This window comes from Hypanus sabinus, chromosome 5, assembly GCF_030144855.1.
Source record: "Hypanus sabinus isolate sHypSab1 chromosome 5, sHypSab1.hap1, whole genome shotgun sequence".
Classification (NCBI taxonomy): domain Eukaryota; kingdom Metazoa; phylum Chordata; class Chondrichthyes; order Myliobatiformes; family Dasyatidae; genus Hypanus; species Hypanus sabinus.
The window spans coordinates 61,466,566-61,490,094 of NC_082710.1; the positions used below are offsets into that span (position 1 = coordinate 61,466,566).

The window sequence follows — 23,529 nt, forward strand, 5'->3', positions numbered from 1 at the left end:
TTGTACTTTGTGTTAGCTTTTGATCACCTCAAGTGCATAATCCACCTTTCATGACGAGGCCCGTAGTTATAAAATGGAAGATCTTTCAATCTGTTTAGAGGGGCATTCATTTATTTACAGATGGACATAAATTAGCTCATTTCTCTTTCCTCTTCGCCCCTCAATTGTTGGAAGCATATAAAAAAGGGTTTAAAAAAAAGACTTTGTGAAGTAGTAACTGATTCCATAAAAGTCCTCGGTCACTGAAGGAAGGAATAATCTTGCTTAAATAATCTTAAATGTTTTCAGTGTATTTGACCAGGAATCTTTGTGCTTTTTATTGAACAGGATGTTCACAGAAATCTTTCGGCATTCTGGGTCCATTGTTAGCAGACATAATCTGAATTAATTCCATTGAAAAGATTTAAAAAAGAAAATGTCAGGATGAGCTGTTGGCTAGCTTTAAGTCACTAGGAAGGTGCCAAGGGAAAAGCATATCTGGGATATAATAAATCGTGTAACAAGCCAGAAGACAAATAAACCAAAAGGGAGGCATGTACAGGACAGCAAAATAAGCATTTAGTTTTTGTGGTACACTGCGACTTGGTTGGAGGGTGGGGGTGGCACAAGGGAAGCAAGTCCTCCTTTGTTGCAGGGTACCTTCAGGCTAATTCTGTTCTATGAACGAAATATTCAGCGATTAGTTACCACAGGGTAAGTGGTCAAATGCCCCAAGTAAATGATGCCATAAATAGCACAGCCTTTGGAATAACAGCTTGTAAAACTGTCAAGGAACACATTTAGTGCCAAAGATTGCCTCTGCTCTCCAGAGGTGTCAAAGCCAGCAAGATGCTAACCCCTTTTCAAATATCGAATGAGTAGGACAGCTTTGTATTCTGAAAGAGAATGCGTGCTGAATTCGTAGTGGACCAAATTTTAGCATGGTTACAACTTAAGCTGATCTTCATTCTTTTAAGTTTGGCCCGTTTAAACAAAAATCATGTATTTAGAGCAGCCAGAAAAATTAATGCCATTTAAATTGAGAAGGAAATGAAAATGAATGCTGCTTCCCCCCCCCCCCCCATTTTATTCAAAAATAATTCTCAAAATTTACAGCTTTGAGTTGAGGCTTTGCAAATCATTAGCCAACAAATAAGTGATCATCTTATTTGTAATTAAAGTAAGGTGATGGTGTCTTTGTAAAGATGGGTATTTTGAAGAATCTTGGGTCACAGTCACTGGGCGAAGATGAATCCCTCTTTCGTCTTGCATGCTATCTTAGTGCTTTTGTTTTTAAACTTGCTTTTGTTAGATTTACTTGTGATATGGAGCACTTAGTTACATAATCAAATCCTGTTTTCTAAACAGTCCACTTTGTACTGAGTTATGAATATCTTTGCTATATAAACTAACAGGATACTTATTTTCATGAGTGTTGCATTAAGTTACTGTTTTATAACCATTGTTCACAAGTCTAAACAAAAAGTGCATATTTTGGAAGAGGATAAACAATTCCAAGTTGCCAGTGAAGATTTCAGATCATTGGGTACACAGGACCCAACCAGACTTTGGTCATTCCTTTTAATTCTAAGTCCAGGAGGAGCAAAAATAAACATACCAACAGCACAGTTGTTTTATGCATTCTGATAGCTGCTTGGCTACATCAGTCTGTTGCATTTGTTGTTTTCAAACTTCTGTATGTGTTTATTTTTTCAGTCCCCGAAAGGTACTGCAATAATTCAGCTGCATTTGCTGCCTTTTACCACTTACCAAATCTCTTGCATAAGTTGGAACACCTTTACCCACATCATGAATCCCTGTTGCCCTATTTTCACCCCATCCTTTGAGGTAATTTTATCCTTTGGAAAAGAACCTGCTCCACTGCATGTACGTTCTTTCATTTCTTCTGTTCCTATTAAACAGTTTACTCCCAAACTTTACAATATTGACTCATGTTATGAAAGGAAACATTCCCCCAACCTCTTATTCAACACTCACAAAATGCTGGTGGAACACAGCAGGCCAGGCAGCATCTATAGGGAGAAGCGCTGTCGACGTTTCGGGCCGCGACCCTTCATCAGGAATAACTGAAAGGAAAGATAGTAAGAGATTTGGAAGTAGTGGGGGGAGGGGGGAAATGCAAAATGATAGGAGAAGGCTGGAGTGGGTGGGATGAAGCTAAGAGCTGGAAAGGTGATTGGCAAAAGTGATACAGAGCTGGAGAAGGGAAAGGATCATGGGGCGGGAGGCCTCGAGAGAAAGAAAGGTGGGGGGGAGCACCAGAAGGAAATGGAGAACAGGCAAACAACTAAATATGTCAGGGATGGGGTAAGAAGGGGAGGAGGGGCATTAACAGAAGTTAGAGAAGTCAATGTTCATGCCATCAGGTTGGAGGCTACCCAGCCGGTATACAAGGTGTTCTTTCTCCATCCTGAGTTTGGATTCATCTTGACAGTAGAGGAGGCCATGGATAGACATATCAGAATGGGAAAGGGACGTGGAATTAAAATGTGTGGCCACTGGGAGATCCTGCTTTTTCTGGCAGACCGAGCATAGGTGTTCAGCGAAATGGTCTCCCAGTCTGCGTCGGGTCTCACCAATATATAAAAGGCCACACCAGGAGCACTGAATGCAGTCTCGGACTGAAACATCAACAGTGCTTCTCCTATAGATGCTGCCTGGCCTGCTGTGTTCCACCAGCATTTTGTGTGTGTTGTTTGAATTTCCAGCATCTGCGGATTTCCTCGTGTTTGCTCTTATCCAGTACTGTAGCTTTCTCTATTCCAAACCAATATCTTCAAGAGAAAATAATCTTTGATATTTAAACGTATGCCTGTTTTTTTTAACCGTTTGCTTAGAAGCCTTGATGATTCAATCCAAGTTCACATTTCCTACTAATTGAAGCTCTTTGTCCTTTCTTTCATTAGATTTACTTTCAGCCTTCTGTATTTGTCTACATTTTGTCCTCAGTTTACTACATTAATTTAAAGTAAGATGCTATCCAAACAAAGCTGTTCAGATAAGGTCTATCTAGCTTAGTACCTACGTTGTGTAAGCTTCCTTATGGGCTTGTATCTGCTGCAATTCAGAAGATTGAGAAGGAACTTGGTCAAAACAATGATCTTGAGTATTGCCAGGGTAGATATGAAGAGGATGTTTCCACTTCAGGGAGATTCTAGAAGAAGAAATCACTGAGTTTAGGGTCACCCACTTAAGGCAGATGAAATACAGTCTTTCAAAGACTCGTGGGTGTCTAGAATCCCAAAGGATGTTAGAAGCTATGTCTTTGAATACTTAGTCAACAGGCAAGGGGATGAAAGGTTACCAAGGAGACATGGGAATGTGAGTTGAATTAACCATGATTATTGTTAAAATAGTGGCCTGCTGTTCGACATAATTCATGGTTTCATAACAATTATGTTTAAATATATTTGTTTTCAATCTTTTCTAGTGTTTGTGTTTTAATATTTTTTTCCATTTTCAATTTTTTAAAAATATTTGATGCAGGCATCATGTTATCTTTTGATGTTTGAGTAAACATGGGGAACTTGTTTAACCCTCTGATGCATTTGTAGAGCCAGGGCTTTTACTTGTGGTGGTTCTTGCTAATTGGGAGCTGGCTTTGAGTCCAAGTTGCACTGTGATAAAAACTGGTAGGCTGAGAGCGGGCAGGAAGATGCGGTGTTTCGTGAGCCAGGACTGACTCTGGCATTCTATTGTTGGACTGAGAGTTGCAACTGTGGGTGGTCTTATTTTCTGTAAGCTCCAAGGTGACCGATAAGACCAATGTGGGAACTCATTGACATTTCAGGCAGATGGTTATTTTGTGAAATGGTTTCCTCCATCCAATCCCCACACAGGATTCTGATGCACCGGTTAAGTTTCCTAATGTGTTCTTGATGGAGCCACTTCCATGTTGGACAGTCACTGGTCAGAGTTCCAGGGGCCAATGGGAGTGTTACATTTTTTAAAATTTTGTGTTTCAGTATGGGAATTTGAATGTTCTTCTGTCCACCTGGCAAGATCTTTTCTATAAGAGACACATGGGAGTCTGTTGTTGGACATGCAACTAGCTGTCATCTGTGTTAAGCAGACTGAAAAATATGACCTTAGTGTTGGGACTTGTCCTTGGAGAAGACACTGGCATTGTTTCATTTATCATTCTAGTGAATTTGAAGGATTTTTGTAGTAACAGCTTTAGTATCTTTCCAATGTCTTGAGATACCAGCTGTAGGTAGTACAGATCTCAATAGCAAGTATGAAGATGAAAGATTTTGGTAGCTTTGTGCCATGTCTGAAGTTTTGATTTTCAGAAACTATTTTCCACAATTGATCAAACATTTTGATGAATCTCATCATGACTGATTAAATTGGGAAGCAGCTTCCTTCCTAATTGTGAGAAGTGGTCCATCTTCAGTGTTTTGCTGTTGAGCAATAGTCTGTTGTAATACAATGTGTCAGCTAGGAAACAGTCTTCATGAACACGGTGAATATTTTGAGCAACAAAACTGGTTCAATGCCTGCAATTTAATTTGAGGAGATTTAATGAGATTTACTCAGTCCTAGAGAACTTTGCAGAAACTGGAAAGGATAATCATTGAATAGAGAGGGGAGGAAGACATGACATACAAAATTCTGGACGTATTTTTTAAAAAAAGTAATATTTCAAGTAAAAAGAAAAATTGACAGCTCAAATTGGAATATTGCTAGTAAGGTGGTGCCGCACTCAGATGCAGTGGCTTTTACAGGGCCAACTAAAGGAGTTATTGTCATTTATTTAAACTTTTTTTTTGCTCCAGACTCTTCTGGACATTACAAACTTAAAGTACTGCAGGTCTAACCCGACAGCAAGTTGCTGATTGCTGAAGGAATTGAAGGAGCTGTGATGCTACAGAGAGGTGTTGGATTGCAAAGGAGGTGTGCAGTCTAACAGCGAGTGATTATCTTAGTTGATTTTGTGACCGCAGGACCCCGTTGGACATTGGTGTCGTGGAATGCTGTAAGTCCAATTCATTGGTTTGTGGGTGAACGGCAAGGGTGGACGGTCCAGAAGCTGCGTGGCCTCCGTTATAGCAAGCTGTAGGCCTCAAGCCACGGTGTTGGCTATTTGCACTCGGTGTGGCATTGGAGACGGGTGCGCCACTAGAGTGCCAGAGGCGGTGTGGCACGGTATCTATGCTGTGATTGGTGCTGCCCCCTACTGTTCGCCAGCAGAAGATAAGCTGTATTGTTTGCTGCAAAATTCTTGGACTCGGACATGGACTATGTATTTTTTTTGTGTGACTATTTTACTGCTATCTTGTATGTGCTCACTGTCTTCTATGTGCTGCATGTGCCCTGTGCTGTGTGTGACTGTTGGTACTGTGTTTTGCTGCAATGGAATACAGTTTCATTTGGCTGTATGCATTGTATTCATGTATGGGTGAATGACAATTCAAGTTGTACTTGAACCTATTGCTATACTGTAAAACTGTACTTTCGTTATTTCTGGATATAGACAAATAATCTGTTTTAATCATACTTTGGTTTTAATGATACTCTGTTGTTGATCCACATTTTAGTTTAAGAAATGAACTGATATTAACTTCCAATTCTGTTGTGTTCATATTTTCCAATAAAGCAAATAATCCAATAACTATCTGATTGCCACATTTGGTCTACTTCAACAATACTGACTGTTTTCTTCTTGTGTTTTTCTTTTAAGTCTCAACAGCCAAGTCCTGCTGATTCTAGTTCCAGTTCAAGTTTTACACCATCTCAAAACAATAGACAAGGTAAAGATTTAAAATGGTATCCATAAATTTTCTATTTTGTGTAGCTCTTTTTATTTTCATTTAACTTCTTTATAAAAATATTATAATTCTCCTGAAGATCAGTAAAGACTTCCGTGTCTTTCTAGTGACTCAGACTGGTCACATTACTTCAGTGTGCAAGGTGGTGCCCAGCTGCAACGGTCGTTGATGTCCTGACTCAGAGTTGCTTTTCTTTCTTGGTTCATACTGATGATTTTGGGGGCAGTGTGGGGAGTTAGGGGTCAGCTTTAGCTCATGGAAAGGAATGGGTGGAGATGAGAGGTCAAGGATAGTAAATGAGTTGGGGTGGGAACTGGGATTCAGAGTTCAGATCAGAGTGCTCCATGGTTGAAGGTTGGAGATCCCGGAGGTCGGGTCCGCAGGTTCTGAGGAAGACCAGTGATCCCCAGGCTGATGAGTCCCGAATCAGAGGCCCAGGAAGGCAGTAGTGACAAGGGCTGGTAACCTCCCGCAGGTTGCTGAGGTCAAAGGTCAATTCCTAGGCAGATCAAACTTGTGATCGGCGAGTCCTGGGTTTGTTGCCCAGAGATCGGCAAAGTCTGGAGGGCAAAGCCGACAGTTGAAACTTGGTGTGTCCAGGGCTATAAGCCCCAAGATTGAAGACCAAAGTCGATAGGTGCAGAGGTAAAGGTTGAAACTCCCGAGTCAGCTTGCCTGGAGGTAAATGGCCCCATGTCTAAGAGCCCAAGTCCAAGGATTGGAGACCTGGAGACAGCCTGTCCTGAGGTTGGAGGTGGGTGAGTGGGTATATGTGTGTGTTGTTGTGGTTGCTGCTTGTGTTGTTCTGCGGAGCATCGTGGGAAAGCTGTGTTGGCAGCGGAATGTGTGGCAACACTTGGGGAGCTCCTCCCTGCACATCCTTGGTTGTTAATGCGCATAGCATTTCACTGTATGTCTTGATGTGCATGTGAGAAATCTGAATCTAAAGTTTATGCTACCTTTCCCCCACCCTCATAATCTAGTCCTCCATTTCAAGAGATTAGGCCATTCTCAATCAGCATTCTAGGTATAACTTTGTCTGAATTCAATTGTTTACATTGCATTGTTCTGGTCTTATTGAGCCTACCAGAATTTCTGCCCCCTTTCAGCTACATCTAGTTCACATATATTAATTGTTTCTTTTTGCACTGGTGTACTTTAATTGCCTTGTTTCATTTTGACTAACACTTCCATTGCACTTATTTTACTGAATTCTTAATATTTACAAAATTATGCCCTGATCCAACAGCCACTTTTTGCTTTCCCAGCATCTAGAAACCAGTGGTGTTCCTTGGAGCATGCTGTTCAGGTGCTATTTGCTGTTCTTCCATTAATCCTTGTGATTTTAAATCGTGGCATTCTGCAGAGGTGTGAATGCTTTTAGGAAGAGGAGGCAAGGCCTTGATGCCAAGTTCAACTGTTCACATGATAGGTGCCCAACCAAACTTGTTCATCTCCCGTGCCCCCTCTCACCCCACTTGTCTCTTCCTCATCCCAGTTGCTCCAAGAATCTCCTTTTCAAGCATATTGTTTATAGTTTCACCACTTCACCTGCGAGTCAACTGGGGTGATGTACTGTATCCGGTGCTCCTGATGTGGCCATTTATACACTGGGGAGACCCGCCGCAGACTGGGAGACTGTTTCGCCGAACACCGGCGCTCAGTCCTCCAGCAGTGGTGGGATCTCCCTGTGGCCACACACTTCAATTCCACAGACCACTCCCACTCCGACATGTCTGTCCATGGCCTCCTCTACCGTCAAGATGAAGCCACACGCAGGTCGATGGAGCAATACCTTAGCCTCCTACCTGCCTGCATGAACATTCAACTCACAGACCTCCGTTGATACCCCTGCCCCCCCCCCCCCCTACCCCATCCCTATCTATAATTTTAGTCTGGTTCTAATTCTCTCTCTTTTCTCCCCCCTCACTATAATCTCCCCCCCAGCCCTACCTTTCTTTCTCTTTTATTTCCCATAATTCTCCACCTTCCCCCTAGCCCATTTCCCTCCAGCCTGTCACTCCTCAGCTCTCTACTTCATCCTTCCCCCCACTTCTTTTCCCCCCTTGACCATCCCATGTGACTTCACTCCTGATGAAGGGTTTTGGCCTGAAACATTGTCACTACCTCCTCCCAGAGATGCTGTCTGGCCTGCTGAGTTCTGCCAGCGTTTTGTGTTTTTATTATATTGTTTATAGTGCCTGGTATGGCTTGGTGGTTTTGATCCATCTTACTCTGATTTTTTGTATTCATCCACTTGTGCTCATCACTTTGTTATTCTTACCAGCCTATGGGCTATCTTCCACACTTTGATCTATCCCCTCCCTTCTCTCTGTCAAATTTAAACCATTCCCAACTACAGTTTCAGTATTGCTTTCTGGGGATGCACCTAATAATTCCTGTGCTTGTCATTTTTGTCGATACCTAGTTGATTTTTTATAAGATTTATTTGTATGTATCTCATTAAATATTCTAGACTCTGGTTCTAAGTTGTTTCTTTCTGATGGTTATCTTTACTTTTACAAGACACTAAAGGCCCTCCAGTTACTGTTGCATTTCTCTGCACTACATCCAGATGCTATTATCCCAGAATGGGAACAACAGTTGTAACTAGGAATATACCAGCAATCACCGAATCTAGAGGTTATGTGGCAAACATTTTGTCACCAGTCGGGGTGACATAGTCAGTGCGTGATTGAGTGTTGTTTCTGCCAAGTGCTCATCTTTATACTGGTCTGACTCCTTGTTCTGATTGGTTGGCTGTCGCAGTGGCTGCTCCTCTCTGCTGGGCCCTGGCCAACCAGATAGCTGAGTGATCTCTGCTGGTCTGTATCCCTGGTGTAGGTCATTGTGAGCGTTGGTTCCTCGGGTGTCCGCGGCTCACCCCTCGACCCTAATTCCGCAGACGTAAATTGCATCCGGTTGAATATGCTTGTAATAGCGTCTTTCATTGAGAACTAAGCTTCAAAGGAATCTCTTGATTTCTTATTTTGTGCTTCTGTCAGGATTTTTGTAGTTTCCCAGGCAGACTTCTGTCCTTGGTCTTCATGTAGTGAAATGAGTGACAGAGGATCGTGTCTGCTTGTGTCTAGCTGACATTCGCGTAGTCTGGTGGGTAGTTTTCTTGTCTATTGAGTAGAAGTTAAAAGGTTTGTCTGGCGCAACATCTTTTGATGAAGTTTTTTGGATAGCCATTGCATGCGAATACTTTGAAAAGGTAACCGCAGACAATAACAAGGCTGCCGTACATCAGGGAAATTTCCTGAAATGACGGTAAGATTGCTCCAACCACACGGAATAAAGTAGCACACAAACCCAGCACAACTATCAGAATGCTCAGCTCGAGACCCAAAGATCCAACAGCCCACGTGGAGAGAACAGATGTACTATAGCAAATCCAGTGTGGAGACTGCCCCAAACACCATGTAGGACAGACAGGGAGAAAACAATCCACGAGACTACATGAACATTAGCTAGCTGTAAGTAGACACTATCCTCTGTCACTCATCTCAGTATGTGAAAACCAAGAAGGACACGAGTTCATCTGGGAATCTTTTTAAAAAAAAAAATAATCCTGGCAGAAGCACAAAACAAGAAATCAAGGGAATTCTTAGAAGCTTGGTTCTCGATGGAAGACTCTATTAACAAACGTAATGAATTGGGCACAGTTTTATGAACCTATGCGTCTGCAGGATTGGGCTGAGGGGTGAGGCGCAGACACCACAGGAACCAAAGCTCACAGCGTCCAGGGATACAGGCCAGCGGAGATCACTCAGCTATCCTGTTGGCCAGGACCCAGTGGGGACCAGCAGCCAGCTCGACAGCCAACCAGTCAGAACAACAGGCCGCACCAGTATAAATGTGGGCACTTAGCAGAAACAACATGAAATTGCACACCGATGATGTCACTGACTGGTGGTGAAACGTTTGCAACCTAACCACCCGATTTTGCAAATAACCCTGCAAACAAGCAGCTAACTCGAGCTACCAGCAATGGAAGACGTTTATTCTACGTACTGAAAGTGTTGGCTTGTTTTCAGGGCAAGAAAATGAAAAGCAGATACCAAATACTATACAGATTTGTAAGTTTTTGACAACAGATATGGAGGAATTACTTCTTCTTTGATAATTGCTTAACGACTAACTTTCATGTTTTTAAAGTAATTAGCAAAGGAACTAAAGGGGAAATCAAGGAAATGTTTTCCCTTTGAGAACTAGTGTGGTGAGAGATGGTCTCCTGAAAGTGTGGAAAATTCAGGCTCAAAATCAACCTTCAAAAGGGAATTTAAAAATTAATAGGAATCTGACTTTTGGGACAAAAAATGAAATTGTGAATTCTTTGCAAGTGCAGACACAGCCACTAGTGTAAATGACAACTTTCTCTGCTTTTAACACTAGATGAATTCAGGTAATATGACATGTGCACATACCTTGGTCATTTCTCATTTGCTGCTGGTGACCAAGTAAAATTTTGATTGAGTGAACGTTGACCAGGTTATCAAACTGAGGTCTAACAAGTTTGTTAGCACACAGAGTAGCCAGGTGTTCACCTGTCACTCAAACCCCAGACTTTGCTTACATCTACGGCATTGAGTTGCTATGACAGTTTGTTTCTGACTAGCTTGAAACAGAAGCAATCATGTGATTCATTAAATGCTACTCATGCATTTTGTACATGCCATGCTTCAAAACAGGTAAAATGATTGGTGTGGAGATAAATGGTACAAGGATGGATTGTTCTAGTTCTCGTTCCAGATCAGAAGGATGGCATACTGTTGTTTTTAATTCTCAGTACATCAGTGTTGGATATTTTAAATTTAGTGCTCAAGCTATTCATCTCAGAATTAGGTTTATTATCATTGACATGTGAGGCAGCAGTACAGTGCAATATTTAAAATATACTGTAAATTATGAATTTATATAATGTGGAAAAAGCAAGAAAAGGTGTTTCTGAGTTCATTGTCCATTCAGAAATCTGATGGAGAAAAAAATGCTGTTCCTAAAACAGTGTCCTCGAGCTCCTGTAACACCTCTCTGATCTTTGTGGCTATAAAATAAATTTAACTTGAATGATGCTTGTTATGAAGCTTTAAATATTTAAGCACTTGCATTCAGCACTGAACTCTAGTGAACAATGCATGCTGTGATGTGGGTCTGTGCGTGACAAGTCTGACCTGTCCTGACCTGCCAATCATCAGCTTCTGTAGGCTAATGAGAAAAGCAGCAAAACAATTTACCTTTTGGCACTGAAGTTAATGATGGACCCTTGTTATTGAACACATGTGAAATGACTTTAATTGTGTCATGGACCCTAACCTTTACCTAGGATTGCCTCTAGGTTAATTGCTGAGCCTTTAAATTTGACCCTGAAGGAATAAATGGTAGAAAATAAGAGTACATGATTTATGACAAATTGATAAATGTAGTGCACAATAAACTATATTCAATTCAGTTTTTTTCAATCTCGAAGCTTCCTGATAAAGTATTGCCAAACGCTTTGCAAGGTTATAATAAGCAGCATACCCAAAATGCTGGAGGAACTTGGCAGGCCTGGTAGCATCTATGGAAAAATGTAAACAGTCGACTTTTCCATAGATGCTACCAGACCTGCTGAGTTCCTCCAGCATTTTGTGTGTGTTGCTTGGATTTCCAGCATCTACAGATTTTCTCTTGTTTGTGCAAGGTTATAATAGACAGCACTCTGCTGCCTCTTGCTGCTGAATTAAGTAGCCTTGGTCGATAGTGTACACTTGATCTCCGTGCATGTTCATGGAGCAGAGACAACATGGTAACAAGAATCTCTGATCTTGATCTCCAGAGGCAGACCTCTAGAGGAGGTGCACGTATGTAGTTATGAGTGTACATTGCACCAGTGAAGTGTCAGCTTTGTTCTTCGTGCATGACAGTAACTAACATGTAGGTGCGTTTGTCTTCAGGTTGGGGTGAGGTGAAAGATCTGAATTGTTACCCATTTGTGAGTCTGGTTGTGAATTTCTTTTGTATTTATCTTTTAAACAGGTCCTCTGAGATCTATAATGGAAGATCTCCATTCTGAAGACAATGAGTCAGATGAAGATGAAAATGGAAACTTGTCTGATGTAGAGAGATCACTAAATTCTCACTGTGGAAGTAGAGGACACAGGTAGTATAGCAATGAGAAAATTACTGTGAATCACTCACTTATTAATGTCTGTTCTTATATTTTTAAAAATTAGAGGGCATTGGGTACATCAAATTAATGCTGGCTCCTGGAGCAGTCCCATCAAAGCTAGTCCCCTAGATAGAGTAACCTATTCTCATTAGCCTCTCCCTATCCACCTCATCTAGTGATAATTAACAGTAGCCAATAAAACTGCTAACCAGCATGCCTTTGGGAAGTGGGAGGAAGCGTGAAGCAGATTGTATCTTTATTGGAAGCAAGTTGGGTAGCTTGGGAAAAGGTAGGTCCATTCAGGATAAGGAAGGAATTTATACATAGGACCAGAACAAATAAATTAGGTCCTCAGTGATTAATTTGCATTGATATTCACCAAGAAGGACATTGGATGGTGGAGGGGTGAGGAAAGGGAATGTTGATAATCTAGGGCATACCTTCTCCAAGGAGGAGAAAGTATTGAGTGTCTTGAAAAGCATTGGAGGTGGTTACCTCCCCCAGGTCCCAGGATACTGAGTAAAGTGGGGGAGGAGATTGCTGAATCCTTAATAGATCGTTAGCCAGAAGACTGGAGAATAACCAATGTTCCATTGTTTAAGAGCAGCAATGAGGGCAAACCAGGAATTTACAGGCCAGTGTGCCTTGCATCATTGGTAGGGAAATTATTAGAAAAGATTAGGGACAGGGTTTACTCACATTTAGTAAAAAATGAACTTACTTGGGATAGATAGCATGGATTTGTTCATGGGAGGTTCCATCTCCATTTTTATTGAGTCTTTTGTAGAAGTAACAATGATGGTTGAGGTTATGTTAGTTAAAACTGTCTAATGGATTTGAGTAAAGTATTTGACAAGGCCCCTCATTGTAGGCTGATACAGAAGATTAAAGCACATGCTGAATTGGTATGTTTGGTACCAACTTGGCTTCGACGTAGTGATAGTTGTTTCTTTGGCTGCAGGTCTATGATCAGTGGTATTGCGCGAAAACCTCTGTACAAAGTTCAAAATAAATTTATTGTCAGAGTATGTGTATGTCACTATATACAACCATGAGATTCATTTTCTTGTGGACATACTGAATATATCTATAGAATAATAACCATAATAGAATCAATGAAAGATTGCACCAACTTAGGCGTTCAATCAGTGTGCAAGTACAAAAAATGAGAAATAATAAATAAGCAATAAATATCTAGAACATGATGTGAAGGGCTCTTGAAAGTGAGCCCATTGGATATGACAACATTTCTACGATGGGGCAAGTGAAGTTTAGCGAGGTTATCCCATTTCATTCAAGAGCCTGATGGTTGAGGGTTAATAACTGTTCCTGAATCTGGTGGTGAGAGTCTTGAGGCTCCTGTACAGCAGGGTGAAGAGAGCATATCTTGGGTGGTGGAGGTCCCTGAAGATGCTGTTTTCCTGTGACAATGTTTCATGTAGATGTGGTCAGTGGTGGGAAGGGCTTTAGCTGTGATAGACTGGGCCATATCCACTACTGTTTTGTAGGATTTTCCATTCAAGGGCATTGATTGTTCCATACCAGACCACGATGCAGCCAGTTAATCTACTCTCCACCACACATCTTTAGAAGTTAGTCAAAATTTAGATGTCATGCCAAATCTCCACAAACTTCTAAGGAAGTAGAGGTGCTGCTGTGCTTCATAATTGCAGTTATGTGCTGGGCCCAGGGCAGGCTTACTTGAAGTAATAGCACCAAAGAATTTAAAGTGGATAACCCTTTTTAACCTCTGATCATTCAATGAGGAGTGGCTCATGGACCTCTGGTTTCCTTCTCCTGAAGTCAATAATCAGCTCCTTGGATTTGACATTGACTAAGAGGTTATTGTTATGTTTCTACTCAGTTAGATTTTCATTCTCCCTCCGCTATGCTGATTCATCACTGCCTTTGATTCAGCCTATGACAGTGGTGCCATCAGCAAACTTGGATATGGCTTTGGAGCTGCACTTAGCCACACAGTCGTAAGTGTAAAGCGAGCAGAGCAGGGGGTAAGCACACAGCCTTGTGGTGCTCCTGTGCTGATGGAGATCATGGAGAAGATGCCAATCCAAACTGACTGGGGCTTGCGAGTGAGGAAACCCAGGAACCAATTGCACAAGGAGGTATTGAGAGGCCCGGGTTCTTGAAACTGAACGAGTAGTTTTGAGTGAAATGTAGTACTGACTGTTGAGCTGTAGTCAACAAAAAGAATCCTGATGTATGCATCTTAGCTATCTAGATGTTCCAGGGTTGAGACTGTATCCACTACGGACCTGTTGCTGTGGCAGATAAATTGAAGCAGATCGAAGTTGCTTCTCAGGCAGGAGTTAATGTTTCATCACCAACATCTCAAAGCACTTCATCACTATGGATGTACAGTAAGTGCTACTGGACAATGGTTATTAAGGGAGGTCACCATGTTCTTCTTCAGCTGCGGTATAATTGAAGCCTGCGTGAAGCAGGTGTGTACCTCAGACTGCTGAAGCTGGAGGTCTAAAGATCTCAGTGAATTCTCCAGCCAGCTGATCAGCACAGGTCCTCAGTACTTGGTCAGGTACTCTGTCTGGGCCGGATGAATTTCTTAGGTTCACCCTCCTGAAGGCTGTTTGTTATCCTCAGAGATTGAAATCATAGGATCATCAGGGGCTGTGGGAATTTTTGATGGTTTCTCCATGTTTTGATGGTCAAAGTGAGCATAGAAGGCATTGAGCTCATTTGGAAGTGAAGCCCTGCTGTTGTCTATGTAATTTGATTTAACTTTATAAGAAATGACGCCAGTCTGGAATTGCCTCTTTGCCTGTGAGATGGATTTTCAGAGATCGCACCTGGAGCTCTTTCTTGGTCTCCAGATTTGAATGCCTCTGATCTGGCTCACAGCGGATTGTGAACCTCCTGGTTCATCCAGGACTTCTAGTTCAGATGACTAAATGCTATTGTGCAGACACGCTCGTCTACAAATGTTTTAATGATGTCTGTTACAACCGTGCTACATCCATTCAGATCCACAGATGAGTCCTTGAACACAGCCCAGTCCACTGACTCAAAACAATCCCACAGCCACTCCTTGCCTACCGCGACTACCTCTTTGTTGTCCTTGTCTCTGGAGCTTTGCTCATTAGTCTCTGCCTCTATGCTGGTAGGAAAAGGACAGCCAAGTGATCAGATTTACTGAAATATGGTCTGGGACTGGAGCGGTAGGCAGTCTTTATCTTAGTGTAACAGTGGTTTAGTGTGCTGGGACTTCTGGGTCTGCAGGTTATGTGCTGATGGCAATTGGGCAGAGATTTCTTCAAAGAAGCCTGGTTGAACTCCCCGACTATGATTTGAAATGCATCAAGATGGACTGTTTCTTGTTTGTCGACGGCATTGTGCGGTCTCTGAAGTGCTTGATTATAGTTGGCAGTTGGTGGTATGTAAACTGTGGTCAGGATTATGAAGGAAAGCTCTATAGCTAAATAGAATGGACAACATTTGACTGTTAGGTAATATGTAATAATGATTTTGATGAAAATGTAGGTAGGCTGATATGTAACTTTTTAGATGAGATGAAAATTGGTGGAGTTGTGGAAACTAAGGAAAGGTTAACAAAGGGTGAAGCAGGATATATATTTGAAAGTGGGAGGTCAAGTGCAACTGCTGTAAAGAGAATTTGAAGAGGCATTCAAACAGCTGAACAGACAGGGAATAGAGCAATGTGGACCACGTGCAGTTTAGATGACCATCATGGGGGGTGTGGAGCGTGAGGACCTGTTACTATCCTGAACTGCTCTGGGATCAGCCAGAGAAGAGCCACATGGTCTTGGTGAGAGCACAGAACTTCACAGTGTTCCACATCAGCATCAAATCCCAGTAACTGGAGCTCTGATGTGGGAGTGCTGTCTGCTGAGCCACTAGACTTTCAATTGTGTTTTATGGATCGTTCTATACTCTCTACAACTTGGTTTATAAAATGTTTTCTTTTTGCTGAACTTGTGGTACTGCAGTGATTTGTATTTTGCTGCTAATTATGATCTGTTGAGGTGACTCAGTTTTTTAAAAGCATAACAAACCATAGCTTAAATCCTCATTTGGACCTGATCGTCACCCTTCTTCAATGTGTCAGTGCAAGACTGTCTTTTGGCTCTGGACTGATTTGACCCTAGATTAAATAAAACTACAGAGTTCCTCTGAGATGAGGGCCGTGTCAGTATTCTGCTCATCGCTTTTGTTCCATGGGTTGTTTGATGACTTGTTGTGCACTTCATTGTATAAAATATTATGGTAGTGGTTTCGGGTGAATGTGCCTGCATCCTACTGTGCTTGCAGCCTGAAGCAATGATAGGTCCATTATATGGAATTTCCAAAGGAAATAAACAAAAGCAACTACTGTTTTACAGTAGATTTTACTGGAATTACAATCCACTTGTATGCAAAACTCCAACTGAATTTCCAGTTTGGCATTTGTTGTAAGTACTTTTTTCCTTATATTGTTTTGTGAGGTGATTTGAATTCCAGTCTTAAAGCAGCTAATCCTTCCTAATGCTTTGCATCTTTCTGAAAACATTTTGTCGTCTCAGTTTTTAATTCCTTGTACTGTGGTATCTGTTATACTAAATTGTCAATTGCAGCCACACCATGGCTTTCATTATTTACGAAAATATGTGTCATTGGGAATTGCAAAACTGGTACGGGGAAGAGAGCTGTTCAGCACTGCCTCTCGCTCTCCAGTCAGCTGAGTTTCCCCTTACACTTGCTGTCTACTGTTAGCTTTTGAAACCCCGGAGTGGCTCTGTTTTTGCCTCTTCTTTTAATAGGATTACTGGTGCAATCTCTCTGCTCAAGATTTGTATTCCTACTTTCCAGATTCATGAAAACTAGCAGTTTTCATTTTGCCGCATTTGTTACAAATGCAGAGTTTATTCTTGGACAACTAACTGATTTGTTCATTGTGTATGCTGCTTGCTGCCTTCCTTTCCCATCTTGTAGGAAGCTATCCCATATGTATTGATAATTAAACACTATTTTCACCGTTGATTAAAATCAAGACCAAAAGGGATGTAAGATCTGTGGCTGTAAGATCTGAGGCTGGGATGTCAGTCACAGTGGTGAAGATCTAAAGCAGAGGTTAAAGAGCCTGCCTGCTCATGCAATATTTATACACCACTAACTAGTTTTATTGCATGTTAGAAAATTGAAAATAAAAAAGATTTCAACTCAGTGCCTTTGATAAAATGCATTCCTGCAGGTGTTTTACAAAACCTTCCAAAAAAAAAAAATGTTTTGACCAAAAATTGATTAAGAGGAAGATGAATTGCCCACTTGATCAGAAATATGAGGTAGGAGAAAATGAAGCAACATTGTGTACATAACTAAAAGTCTTTATAATGTAGCTTCATTGACACGAGATTAAATGATAAAGAATTAGATTCATTCTCGCCTTCAGTTTATCCCTAAGTATTAGTGCCTCAACCTTTTGCCTAATTGTTATTCCAGAATGAGTTTGAGCGATGGCAGTGATAGTGAGAACAGTGGCGGCTCCACCCCACCCAGAAGTGAAGCACCTCCACTCATAAAAGCCAACAACAGCAATAACCAGGTATGGTATGAGGCTGTGTAAAAGCTGGAGCATGCAGAAAGCTAAACTTAAATATGACGTCTGTTAATGTTTTTCAAAAGTATAAAACCTAATGTTGTGATATGGAAGATATATTTTAGAAATGTTATAAAATATGAGCAAAACATTCCTGGAACATGGTGCATTTTCAGGCTTCTGTTCCTGTACCTCACTTCCTTCTTTGACTCCCTTCCCTCGACTCCCACTTTGTGGGCCCTCCCCGTATAGTTTTCTTTGCTCTTCGTATTCTACCTCTCATCCCCTACCCCAGCATATAACTTTGGTATACTAAAGTGTCATTATTTTGTTGCACAGTTGTTTAACACTATGTATGAGACTTTGGAGATGAACCTTGCAAATGCAAATATGGGTTGATATAATGGAAAGTAGATTGCAGAAGAAGGTGACATATCCTTGCCTAAGAAATTGTTTAAACCTTCACTGGAACCTTCTGAACATAAGTTTGATTTATGTGGGTTTTTTTTTTAAATTTGATCTCTTGCACTCCTGTTAACTTGTTTGTTAAGCCTAGAAGACCATGAGAATGGTGTATTTTTGCAGTCAGCAAGATTTATCTCAATGTAGCCTTTTGGAGAAGGTGTTAATCACTCAAAATTAAACATAAATGTTTTACTTAAAAAGAAACACATTGCAGAAAATTATGACTCTGAATGTTGTGTGTCATTAGATACATCTGCTTTGCAGTTGCATGTTTTGAGACTAAAGTTGCAATTCTGGTATTTACTTCAATAAGTAAGAGTTTCTGCTTCAATTCTCCATCCTGTCATTGTGCGGGATACCAGATGCTCACTGCATCTAGCTCTATACAGGCATTTTCAAAACTGGAAAATAAGGCTTCTGATGAATAGTGTAGCTGAATTAGTTCTTAATAGAAGGTCCATTTTAACCACGTGTTCCCCAGTTTGTCCAATACTCAGATGTCCAAGAGTTGTGGCTAAATATTACATTTCAAAAATTGTGGCATTACCTGCATTTATATAAGCTTTGCTTTGTACAGTAAGGTGCAAGACTTGTAAGCACATACGTAGCTAAAGTGTCTAAGATTTTGCACAGTACTGTAGTAATTTTATGTATTGCACTGTACTGCCACAAAAAAAATCATGAAATGTGAGTGATAAACCTGGGTCTCTCTCGTGGACTGAGAGTGGGAATGGTGCAGGGAGAGGCGGATCGTGGTTGGGAAAAGAAGATGGGAGAGTGGAGGGAGTGGAAGCACGAGAGACATTCTGTAATGATCAATGAACCAATTGTTTGGAATGAAATGGCCTTGTCTGGTGTCTCAGGGCTGGGTGAGTCTGCACTACGAACCACCCCCCCCCCCCCCCCCACCGCCCCCAACCCTGGCTCTCCATTTCTACCACCTGTCCTACATCTTTCCTGAGGCACTCCACCGTTATCATTCCCAACATCCTTTGCTTCGGCCAGATTTACAAATTGTGCTCTCTGCTCCACGTTGACAATTCAGTACTGTGCAAAAATCTTAGGCACCCTAGCTTTTGCACAATACTGTAGTCATGGTCAGCTGAATTTTATTTTCAGATAGCCAGTATCACCAAAGAGCATAGATAAAGGCAATCCCTTGCCTGGGGACAAGGGTAACAATGGAAATAGCCATGATGCACTTTCCCCTCCTGTGAGTATGAATACAAATTATTTAGCCAAGCATTTTTACATAAGGGATGGGTTTGAAGTAAATACACGGACCGTATATTTTTTTCTGAAAGATTCTGTCCTCTCAGTTGGTCCTTCAATTAGTAAATGAAAAGAATAAGCTATTAAAAGGTCAGAAACTGCCTCCAAATCTTTTGCCTCAATTGAGTCTTAGTGATCCATTCAGTAATTAATGGTAAAGAGTGATGGCTTTGAACCTGTGAGATTCCCGTGAAACCCTGCGAGAGAAGTCCTTGAAGATGAAATACAGCCTCCACCTCAAATTTTAATCCAACTGCATGCATTACTAATTACTAAAATTAATGTATTTCACCAACTGTCCAAAGATCACAGCAGTGACCCACCATCCATTCTTGTACTAACAAGCCAATTCATAGCCAAGCACACAGATAGTCTGCTGTGTAGTGATTAGAGCCCACGTCCGCAAAGAGGAGCGTTGACTCGGAATATTAGATAATAGAAGGGTCTTGCAAATGGAAGATGTGTGAAGAGCCAGAGGTAACCGTGCCCATCATTTAAGCTCTGGATGGAAAAATTCAAAAAGTGACACGGTTTGGAGAGGTGAAGAACTAGTCAAAGCCAGCACATTTTTTTTCATTAAGTGTAGCTATTTTTATTGAGCCTGCGTACAGCCAGAAGAGAGAGCACTGAGGATGCCTGTGGCTGAAGTATTTACGCCTCTGTTACAACAGGTGTTAGAAGTCAAAAGCCCATTAAAGCAAAGCAAACCTGAGAAAGCAATAAAGAATGCTGAATGTGACAAGGTAAGCTGTATTTCTTGCATTCTTGGTTTTTTCATACAACAACAAATCACAGCCCTGAGTTCTTAGATATAGCAAATTTGAAAGCATAGAAGTTTTCAAGACTCACTCAAAATAACTTGGCAAAACACTAGCCCTTTTCTCATTCCACCGACTTGTTCAGTAGGGAAAATAGCTGAGGCAGCGTTCTTGGATGGTCCAACTTTTTAAATGTTGATTGAGTTCTGTCTCTCTCTCCAGCCCATTTCAGCTGACAAAGCAGTCCCTTCTGGGGTTGTGGGAAGCTCCTGAATACTGCACTGTTTCAGAATGAGACAACTTAGACATCACTTCTCTTTTCTGAAGCATCATGTCTGCCCTGTTAAATGATTAACTAGTTTGGAGCTTTTTACAATCACTTCTGAAATGGTTCCATGGCAAAGTAGGTTCCTGCTGTAATCACCTTGCAATAACACTCCACTGAAGTGGTCTTCCATGCACGGAAATTATTTTTAAACAAGGACTGTAGATCAGAAGCTCTTGGGTTAGAATGATTTGTCCTATGCAAGACTTGGGAAAATGAGCGAGAACGAACTTGTTTCAGTAGTACCACAGACGCCAAAGCAAGTATTCCAAAACTTTGCCATTCATGCCATTATTGAAGTATTTGTTGTGTAGAGTTGGAAGACTATTTATATTTCAAAGTTTGTATAGGAAAAAAGAGCTTCTAAGTTGGCTCTAGATGATACTGTGGTCAGATAAGTTTTTATTTTGGAAAAATGACTTCTTCAGCTAGCACTAATGATTCAAAAGTAGCTTTTGGATATTAGATAAAATGCATCTACAGAAACACCAAGAAGTATTTTAGTTGAAGCATAGAACCTGGGGAGCTCCCTTAACAGGGAGCAATGGAAGCTGGATTTGGTTACAAGAACTGGGTATCGACTCTGAAAAGAAACTGCAAACTATGCCAAAATTCTATGCAATCGTCTAGTGATAGTGATTCAAAAAGTAAATCGGCTTATCTGTACAGAATCATCTGATCATTTGGGTTCTCCAATGGATTTTGAGTTTGTGTGTGTCTTTGTTTCTGTCTGTTGCTCTATTCCTGCTGCACTCAGTCAAATAATTTCAGCCTATCCTTCTTGATATTTCGGCCTGTGACTCGTATCAAAGATAATTGCATGTTTGAGTTTCTTGGACCCTTGGGAATTTCTTTCATGTCTTGTTTGACCCATGTAATCTTGATTTCAATTCCTGCATTCCAAAATGGGTGACACACTTGAGCTGCAGTAGCCAAATGCATAGAAGTAGATTATTTTTGATGAATTTTAAGAGGCATTTTTGCAATTGGAATTGTATATACAGTATCAGATATTTTATTTGACAGGGTAATAAAAAGGAAATGTGTCTTGTCAGTTTTGCATCCCAGTATGGCTCACTCTTTCTGCGGACTTCCATGTAATCTCTTTTATCCTGTGGTTCAGAACAAATCCAGCCTAATTAACCCTTAACATGGTATTTATACTATAGATTTAGGGTATTTGTATTAATTTTAATTTAAGCAAGGATATCTTAAAGAGTAACAGCTTGGATGATTTCAAAACAAATCTGATTAATGTTCAGAGTTGGGTAATCTTTGGGTAGCAGCTGAAGTTCTGGGTCAGTGATTGAACTACCAAAAACTGCAATAAAATAACAAATAGGTAAATTAAATTTAATTTAGTCAGTATATCTTTCAACTGCGTGTACCCAAATTCTGGAATTTTAAAAAAAATGCCTGATTCAATTGAAAGGGGCTTTTAAGAATGTGTGGTCTGAAAGCCACTTGAAGATAAACGTTCATAAAGAATCACAGTCTTGTTTGGCTTCACCCTTTATTAATAAATCTAAAGAACATCCTGAACATCCTTGTACACTTTTCCTCGAAGTGCTTGGATTCAGTCTGTGGAGAGAGTGAGCAGCTTCAAGTTCCTGGGTGTCAAGATCTCTGACGATCTAATCTGGTCTCAACATATTGATGAAGTCATGAAGAAGGCAAGACAGCGGCTATACTTTAGTAGGAGTCTGAAGAGATTTGGCATGTCAACAAATACACTTAAAAACTTCTATAGTTGTACTGTGGAGAGCATTCTGACAGGCTGCATCACTGTCTGGTACAGAGGGCTACTGCACAGGATTGAAAGCTGCAGAAGGTTGTAAATCTAGTCACCTCCATCTTGTGCACTAGCCTACAAAGTACCCGGGGCTACTTTAGGAAGCAGTGTCTCAGAAAGGCAGCGTCCATTATTAAAAAGCTCCAGCACCCAGGGCATGCCCTGTTCTCACTGTTACCATTAGGTAAGAGGTACAGAAGCCTGAAGGCACACACTCAGCAATTCAGGAACAGCTTCTTCCCCTCTGCCATTCAATTCCTAAATGGACTTTGAAGCTTTGGACACTACTTTTTTTTAATATACAGTATTTCTGTTTTGCACATTTTAATAATCTATTCAATATACATAATTGATTTGTTTATTTATTATGTTTTATTATTATTGTTTTTTCTGTCTGCTAGATTATGTATTGCATTAAACTGCTGCTGCTAAGTTAACAAATTTCACGTCACATGCTGATGATAATAAATCTGATTCTGGTGGTAGAAAGTTGTGCTTTCTTGAGGAGTGGGTCAATTCTTAATTTAGCATTTTTGTTTTCCCCACATCAGTTATTGAAGGACAAAAATTGTCGGATAAGAACATGAAAACTGATTCAAGCTTGTGCTGTTTCCATTAATTAAGGAACTGCACTTTAAATCCTTGCTGTAAATGGCAGGTGCTTATTTGAAATTGATATTGAGGGAGTGCAAGAATCAGATCATGTCGATCCACGGCTGCTCGGTGATTTCAGCTGCTAGTGTCTTTTGAGAGGTAGATCTGCATTGGTTGCTGCAGCTCAGTCTCTTTTGTTAGTTATAATTAAATGCTAAGGAGCTCCAGCAACTTCTTGACTGGTTAGAGTTTAATTAGTAGCATATAGTGGCTGAAGAGTAATATATCACAATGAATATTACTGATTATCTGAGTGTCTTCATCTGCTTGATTAATTTCAAATACTTAATATTCCTTCCCTGTCCTTAAACTGGATCAGTCATAAGCCTTGCCTCCATTCTTCTGTGAGTATCTCCATTCGCTAATCCCCTACCATTGACCAGCAAAACCATAAACTCTCTGTACCCAGCTGATCAATCCTGTTGATATTGTGCCATCCTTGTATTGCAAAATTTAATATGCATGCAATAAAATCGAATTACCGGATTGTCCGTGTGTCAGTTTTAGCTATTTCCTAATTAGTTTGCAAAAAAAACCTTTTTGGATTACAATTTTGGCATCGAGAGAATGAGAAAAATCTTCGGCAGCTCCAACATGAAACTTGATGAATTTGAGTAAGTTTGACGGTAATGCAAATGGAATTATTTGAAGCAAATTGAATTTTTTTCCACATCAAGTTTTACAAGTAAATACTAATATTCCGTGTTGCAATATTCTTGTATTGTCCAGGAAGGCCAAAAGCAAAGCTTTTAAAGCTTGTAAGCCTTTCATT

General features: G+C 40.7%; 1 protein-coding gene across 4 annotated transcripts in view; it reads left to right on the plus strand.

The window, feature by feature from the left end:
• The window catches only part of mllt3 (MLLT3 super elongation complex subunit), a 117,640-nt gene that overhangs the window by 87,053 nt on the left and 7,058 nt on the right, over positions 1-23,529 (plus strand). For 3 of the 4 annotated variants that reach the window (XM_059970011.1, XM_059970013.1, XM_059970014.1), the window contains 4 exons: positions 5,684-5,753; positions 11,790-11,913; positions 17,395-17,497; positions 19,900-19,971. In XM_059970011.1, coding sequence (XP_059825994.1) covers positions 5,684-5,753; positions 11,790-11,913; positions 17,395-17,497; positions 19,900-19,971 — 369 coding nt within the window. The remainder of the gene's footprint in view (positions 1-5,683; positions 5,754-11,789; positions 11,914-17,394; positions 17,498-19,899; positions 19,972-23,529) is intronic. The other variant, XM_059970012.1, reaches the window with a different exon arrangement.